Source organism: Nansenia antarctica, assembly GCF_963989245.1.
Source record: "Nansenia antarctica genome assembly, chromosome: 6".
Lineage (NCBI taxonomy): Eukaryota > Metazoa > Chordata > Actinopteri > Argentiniformes > Microstomatidae > Nansenia > Nansenia antarctica.
Genome location: NC_137676.1, coordinates 49,033,762 through 49,041,330, shown reverse-complemented (window position 1 = coordinate 49,041,330; position 7,569 = coordinate 49,033,762). Strand labels below are relative to the sequence as shown.

The window sequence follows — 7,569 nt, the reverse complement described above, 5'->3', positions numbered from 1 at the left end:
CTTCCACTCAGAAGGCAAGCTTTCTGCTATTGTCCCGCCCCTTTCTGAGAGAGAAGTCCTCCCCATTGAGGCGGTGGCCTGTCCGTCACACAGCATATCTCTCTCCTCACATCTGTTTGCAATGAGTTTAGATACAGCTGGATGGATTTTGGGGGCTTATGTCAGCACTTTATCGCAACCTGGTGGTAAGCCAATGGCATTTCATTTATCATGAATATTAGCATAGACACTGTATATTAGACCAATGGTACTGTAAACTCAATGTAAAGCAATGTCTTTATTCTGACATTACAGTAACGTGTCATGGAACATTGTTAAATGAGCCTTCAGTAGGCTATGTATAGTCTAAACAACCTATAGTCTATCCTTTCCTTTTATAATGATATAACCTGACAGATAATAGGCAAGTGCAGAAGATTGGAATTATGTTTGATATCATGTGAATTATGAATCAGAAGATATAACACTTACTTCGATGAAATCGTATACAAGTGCAAGCATCAATTTCTTTAATAAAGAAAACAAACAACATGTGATTTTGAAACTGCAAACCTTTAATCAAACTACTACAAAGCTGACATGTGAAAAGCATTATGTTAAGCTCAGCAATTCCTCTCTTACTTTTCTATCATACAATATCACTACGTCATTATTTGGCCTCCAAACGGTTTTCAAGCCTTAGCAGTGAGGTGACAGCAAACACAATTGTCTTGCTTCTTACAGAGGTTTGGGTCATGGTCTTTTATTAAGTGTTTGGTGACAAACAACTTTGAACATGACTTGTTGGCACAACTAACACATACATACACAATGCTGCCTTGTAAGAACACCTAGCCTACGCATGGTATATATCTCATACACTGACAATGTTCTCTTTACCAAATAAAAGCACAGTGATTCTTACATCTCATTTTCAGTGGCAAATGTGAGGGTCTGGGTCATAATAATATTACAGTACTAATGAATTATAAAAGCAATCTTCAAATACATTTGGTTAAAACATACAAAACTTCTTCATTTGGAACATAATCAACGCAATCACATAAACACTATTAAAAATGTTCTCAAAATATTGTGCATCATATTGTAATACATAAGGCATAAATTCAAACATATAAAACTAGAGTAACAGAAGGAATTGATGAGTTAAAACATTGTGTTTAAAACCCCAATCCCTCTCAGTTGTATGGTCATTGATGAACATCCATGGCACATCCTTGGTATTGATGTAACCCCGTTTATAAAGCATCTTCGAAGCAATGCAAATAGACATTTTGTTTCGACAGACAATAAACAATACAATCTAATCTAAATACAGTGTAACTCATACCCATTGTGAGGACGAACAAAACAAAACACTGATCACGTCGCTACATTAAGTGGGTGTGAAATGAAACAAGTTCTCTCAACTATCCTCAGAGAACACAATTGTTTCAATTGAGTCAGTAAGAACTCAGTCAACACCCAAAACCATTCTCCAATGAGAATTGTTCAGGATTTTGCTCCCTATTCGAAGCAATAGGGATTGATGAGACCGTAACAAACATTAAAATAGATAAGGAAACGTAACAGAATGCGATCATAGCACAAGGCATAGAGGGATACATTACAAACCCATAATCAGAAGACAAATTGCTTTACTTTTCAACACAGATTTCATTCTATTTTTATTTTTTTTGCAACTTAGTTGCATCAACATTAAATATCTATTCAGCTACATGATTCTAATGAACATCTTGCTATAGATATTCTGTACAGTGCCTTTGTAACACTGCAGTAATATGGAACGATTCTGTTATTATCGACATTCACATTACAGATGAACTGTGATGTTGTTGGGATGATATGTCAGCATGTCTACAGTGGTGGTCCCATTGCATATAATCTGAATAAACAGCACACAGATGTGATAGTAAATGTAAGGTGTCATTGCGCACATCCTAGAACCTCTGTTCTAGTTAGACTCCTCTGCCAAATCGTACCTGAAAAAGGTCAAAGATAGGACATCAATCAAAGTCTGTATATCAAAACACACAAAAATACACAAATACAGTACTGTATAATACGCTGTGTTATATGCATATTCTGTTACCAAATCACAGCAACTTAGATAGTAAAGAAGTTACAGTTATGTCCTAGCTGCAGTATACAGTACTGAACCATACCATTGTGCGATGCCGTTCTTGAGGTCAATCTGATCCAAGTCTACCTGTAACTGAAAACAGAGGTCAATTCAGATTGTCCTATAAAAGGATTTACAGTCAGCAAAGCCAATATTATCACATATACTATAGTCACTGGGGGAACATTGTCTTAAATGTGTTCTTTCTTTTTTTAAGGCCAGATGTTTACAGTTTACTGTATATGTATGAGCTTACTTTGCCAAGGAGCTCTCTCTCACGGCTCATGAATGAGACACTGTTTTTCACCGACAGATCAAGTCTTTTCTGCATGGACTCTTCCAGGGAGAATTCAAAGTCAAACCTGCGGAAACAGAGAGGAAAAGATATATATACAGCACAAGATACTAGTATTACATGTAACACCTTTCTGGTCTCCCCTCCTTTCTCACCTCTCATTAAACTCAGGATTAAGGTCTCTCTTCTTGATGTTGGTCTTTCTTTTAGTGATCCTGTTCTTGTCAGGCAGTAGGATGAAGGACACATAGGGGTCTGATCCATCCTTAGCACAAGCTGGCAGACCCCTAGGCACACAGAGAAGGCACACAGAGCACATAACATGACTAACTGCTAGCCAACAGATAGCAGCACAATGCTCACTGATTCCAAAAGGAGACATACAATAGGTCATTGAAACAGACATAGCCCTTGGCCTCTATAGGCTAGCAAAATGCACAGCTGGTGGGTCAGTGCAGACCAAGGGTAGTGGGGGACTGACCTGCAGGAGTGGACTGTGATATACAGCCTGTTCTCCTCTGTAGAGTAGCCAATGGACAACTTCACCTGGCCAACCCTGGTCAGCTCACCACCCCTGAACACAGACAAGAAGAGATTTAACTTCATATAGATTGGGACTCAATGGATATACTGTAATCTACAGATCACTGATTATAGATGTCAGCCTGTATTCTAGACATAAACCAAAATTGCATAGGGTGTTAGACATGATGTTTCTATGGGGATGGACAGTATGCTGAAAACACAACATGTGCCATGTTAGGCGAGTTGAACATGAGTTCTCTCTGTAGGGTAGTGTCATATGAACACAATGGGGTATTGATTCCAGTGTGACTCACGCATGAGAGAGCACAGCCCTTAGACGGAGGTCTGTGTTGCTTGGATCCCATCTGGGGATGGCATGGTCCCCCTCCTCACTGCCATCACTGTCCCCTGAACCCTTACGGCACACTGCCAGCTGGGTGTCCAAGATCTGTTGCACAAAATGTCGTTTAGAATTCCGCAAGCATGGCATGTATAAGTGGCAGTAGAATGATTAGCAGGTTAGAATGCATTCACGAAAGGTGTGTTCAAAGCAGTAAACTTAACCCTTGCCCAATATCATGATATATATCATCTGTTTTGGCAAAACTGACATTTGAGAGTGGTGAGTTTCATACAGGAAGGTGTGAGTTACCTTGAGAGAGGCCCTCAGTAGGATCTGACTCTCCAGGAGGGCCCCGTCCAGAGTGAGCCAGCGGTCCAGCACCAGCCCCTGCTCTGACAGCACGTCTCTTAGAGGCAGTACCACAGAACCTAGAGCCAGGCCCCAGCTGTGGGAGAGCTGCAGACACAAATGTGCACGCACACATGCACACACGCGCACACACACACAATCACACGCACGCACAAAGGGAGATCAGAGATAACATAGAGCACCAGATTGTGTCCGGTCCACTGCAATTCCCAGCTCTGAATCGGACAATTGAAAGGCATAACAATAGAAGTAATCTAAAAACATGGTAACATTTTATTAACAGTAAAAAGAATATAATAATATAATAATAATAATAATAATAATAATAATAATAATATAGATTTTTATTGTATTAATATTAATTAAAATATTGAGATTTTCTCTCACCTTCACGGTAAGGATGTCGTCTCTAGGGTCACGAACAAGAAAGTGAAAAGCTTCATCCCACCGAGGGGATGTAGAACGCTCAGCAACCTTGGAAAGAGGAAACCCAAAAGAGGTAAGCCAAATTTCCCAAACTTAATTTTGGTTCCTCTAATACAAGTGAAATTGTATGTTTGTAATACGGTTGACAATCAGGCTAGAGGATTAAGAGAATGTACTACCTTGGTCCGGTATGACGTGCCCTTGATAGAAAGCTCTACCCCGACTTTAGGCTCATTTCCACTCTTCTTCAACTGTGAAATGCAAAAAAAAAATCAAGATTTAAAAACCCAACAAAATTAAAGCAAATAATGAAGTGACACAATGTTGTAATATAATAGTGCAGACTGAGAGCTGGCCAAAACCACTCACTGCTTCACAATATAAAACACACAGTTACTACTGTATGACTCCACTAGAGGGCACCAGGCCCATTGTCTTACCGACAGGCCGTGGGCACGCTCCACGTACACAAACAGCACTGCAGCAGAGGGAACCACCTTGTTCTGGTACGACTGCTGCGACTGGTACTGCAGGATCTGAAAGAAAACACAGAGACAAAACCAGTCTTTACACTGAGACACTGGTGAAGAGAGAGAAAAACAGAGCGAAAAAGAGAGAGAGAGAGAGAGAGAGAGAGAGAGAGAGAGAGAGAGAGAGAGAGAGAGAGAGAGAGAGAGAGAGAGAGAGAGAGAGAGAGAGAGAGAGAGAGAGAGAGAGAGAGAGAGAGAGAGAGAGAGAGAGAGAGAGAGAGAGAGAGAGAGAGAGAGAGAGAGAGAGAGAGAGAGAGAGAGAGACAGAGAGAGAGGGGAGGGGGGGATAGGAAAAGAGTGAACTAACTTGTTCCAATCTTGCAGTCTCAGAGACTCTGGGCAGCCACTCCAACATAAGGTGAACCCTTCCTGACTTCACATCATTCAGAGTGTACCACTGCAACAGTGTAAAAACAATGTAACAGACACATCATTCAGAGTGTACCACTGCAACAGACATATTCTTCATACTTTACTACATAGAAAGTATTTTAGTTCCAATGAGGTAGAACCTTACCTGATCAGTGAACTGTGAACCGATGAGGTCTCGCAGGTTTAACTTGAACCTGCAAACACACGATTTATGTAAATCAAATCATTTCAGTATTTCCACTGAATACGTTTTTACTCATCCAGGAGCACCGTTTTGTCAATCATCCTCTATGACAGTCACTTCCTCCCTCACTCACCTGCCCAGGAAGTCATCCTGATCCAGGTCTTTATCGTACAACTCAAACTGGACCTCCTGCCCAGGCAGCTGGGTCGTAATGACCTGATGGAACACAACACATACAGCACATACATGTTGAACTCTTGCACTGCACTCCACATTCGTTTACTGTTCAGCACCTGATTAGCCAGAGGACGATGGATGGATCCCCCTTGGAGTCTGGTTCCTGTTTTCTTTCCTCCCAGGGAGTGTATCCTTGCCACTGTGCTGTGTTTTTCTTTGCTTGGCAAAGTAAATGTGTATTGATTGATACATGACAGGGGACTGTTTTAATGAGGCTGCACTACATGTATTCATGCAGTTCTACAGTGTAGGAGGAACAATGACATGTAAACACATTTTTTAGAAACATTAAGAATGTTTGACGTTTAAAGAAGAACCGTTATAAAGACTTTACATAGCAGTGCCCTGAATCAGTGTTTACTGTGCTGCTACCTCGTAGAGTTCGTTCCAGGTGGGGTTGAGGTTCTCTTTGATGGTGTGACTGCGGAATGTTATGCCACCGACACGGATCTTGACGTAGGGGTCACTCTTCCCCTTCACCATGCCACCCATGAAGTTGTCCTTGGCAATCAGATTCTGGGCTTCCACCAAGTGAATACGAAGCACTCCCTGCAGACAACATAAGACAGAGGTCTCTTTATTGTGAGTGTGTGTGTGTGTGTGTGTGTGCGTGTGTGTGTGTGTGTCTGTGTGTGTGTGTTAGAGACCAATATGTAGTTACAGTAGTAGAACAGCATTTTACCTCAGTGGCAAAGTCAGAGTCAGGGGTAGTCTTCTGGGGTCGTGTGGGTTGAGGTTTAGATGCCCCACCCAATCCACAATGAGCAGTCTCTGCTGTTGTTTCCCCCTCCCCATGACATGGCCATGAGGCTGGAGGATGTGGAGATATGGGGCTTGTAGGAGAGGCATCCTCATTCAACCACAGCACCTGGAACACAAAATATAGCTTTTAGATGAGCAAATGACACCTACAAAAGACCAGGACAGTGTTAATGTGTATGTGTGTGGGGGGGGGGTGTTCCGTGACCCACCCTCAGGACAGTATTGATGTAGATGCGGCTGGCTGAGCCAGAGTGGTCCAGCTGGAACCACTGGTCCAAGGTGAGGTCAGGGCTGGCCAGCAGCCGGGACAAAGGGATCGTCAGACTGCCCAGAGACAGGGCACGATCATCATCTTTCACCTGGGAGATAGGGAGGAGGAGGAGAGAAACAACAGGGAGGAGGTATGGTGGTTGACACAGGCGACATGTACACAGCAGCATGCGGGCTATGATTTAAGTATAAGGGTGGTCTGATAAAACAGAGAGTATCTCTGCGTCCCATTTCTCCCCAAGTTTGTACGTGTACACCTCCCCACATGGATTAAACAGAAATAGAATTGGTCTAAGCATGGGCTCGATTTATGTCAGTTCAATCAAGTGCATAATTCAGAACATTTTGATTGGTTGCCGACTTGTTCCCCGGGTTTCACCAGCAGCCGCCATCACAGTTTAACTGCCAAGGAGACAGTAGGCGTCTGGATGTGAGAGCAGAGGGCTTATTACCTGGATGTCAATGTCCTGTTTGGAAGGATCCTGAATGAAGAAGGTAAAGGCATCTTCCCACACAGGGTTGTTAGTCCCATAAGACGTCTAGGGAGAAGAGAGAGGTTACCATGGGGTACGGGTCATAGGATTTACTATAGCTAGTTAGATGTAATGGTAAGGTGTACAGGTCTATGGGTTCATTCTTACCCTGCTCTCTCTGGTTGTGTCCTGAACCGACAGCTGGACCATGGGGCTGGGGTCCTTATTGCCCCTCTTCATCTAAAACACAGTCACTGATTTATAATGCATACCAACTTGAACACAGAAGAAAGCCTGCAGTTCAAAGCACACTGCAGTACTCACAGGTAGATCTTGAGCACGGTCCAGATATATAGCCAGGATGGCTGCTGAGGGAGGGTCTGCTGTCTTACAGGTGAGATTGTGGTTCCTCTGAAGAACCTGGCCAAATGGAAAGAAAGTTAAGGGTATTTAAAGATTCATTCGCATGACCACACTATCTCAGTACAGAGAACAAACGAGACAATTGTGTGTTGTAGATGTACCTCACTGAGTCTCTCAGCAGAGGACAGCAGAGAGAGCCACTCCAGCCTGAGGTGAACACTGCCATTTGGAACATCCTTCAGAGGGAACCACTGTGAGCAGGAAAGGGGTCGGGGAGGGGGGGGGGGTTTAAAGATAC

At 42.9% G+C, this 7,569-nt stretch overlaps 1 protein-coding gene across 1 annotated transcript in view; it reads right to left on the bottom strand.

Annotated features, from left to right (window-relative positions):
* Positions 1–1,940: 1,940 nt before the first annotated feature.
* esyt1a (extended synaptotagmin-like protein 1a) overlaps positions 1,941–7,569 on the bottom strand; it is a gene marked incomplete at its 5' end in the record, with an annotated part of 13,523 nt that continues 7,894 nt past the window's right edge. Inside the window, 20 exons of the mRNA XM_080534597.1 lie at positions 1,941–1,982; positions 2,166–2,215; positions 2,379–2,484; positions 2,573–2,704; positions 2,899–2,991; positions 3,257–3,390; positions 3,595–3,741; positions 4,042–4,128; positions 4,260–4,331; positions 4,521–4,616; positions 4,918–5,007; positions 5,128–5,176; positions 5,300–5,382; positions 5,776–5,952; positions 6,086–6,271; positions 6,375–6,524; positions 6,888–6,974; positions 7,077–7,148; positions 7,233–7,328; positions 7,433–7,522. Of these exons, the coding sequence (XP_080390723.1) occupies positions 1,955–1,982; positions 2,166–2,215; positions 2,379–2,484; positions 2,573–2,704; positions 2,899–2,991; positions 3,257–3,390; positions 3,595–3,741; positions 4,042–4,128; positions 4,260–4,331; positions 4,521–4,616; positions 4,918–5,007; positions 5,128–5,176; positions 5,300–5,382; positions 5,776–5,952; positions 6,086–6,271; positions 6,375–6,524; positions 6,888–6,974; positions 7,077–7,148; positions 7,233–7,328; positions 7,433–7,522 (2,025 nt within the window). The 3' untranslated portion in view covers positions 1,941–1,954. The remainder of the gene's footprint in view (positions 1,983–2,165; positions 2,216–2,378; positions 2,485–2,572; positions 2,705–2,898; positions 2,992–3,256; positions 3,391–3,594; positions 3,742–4,041; positions 4,129–4,259; positions 4,332–4,520; positions 4,617–4,917; positions 5,008–5,127; positions 5,177–5,299; positions 5,383–5,775; positions 5,953–6,085; positions 6,272–6,374; positions 6,525–6,887; positions 6,975–7,076; positions 7,149–7,232; positions 7,329–7,432; positions 7,523–7,569) is intronic.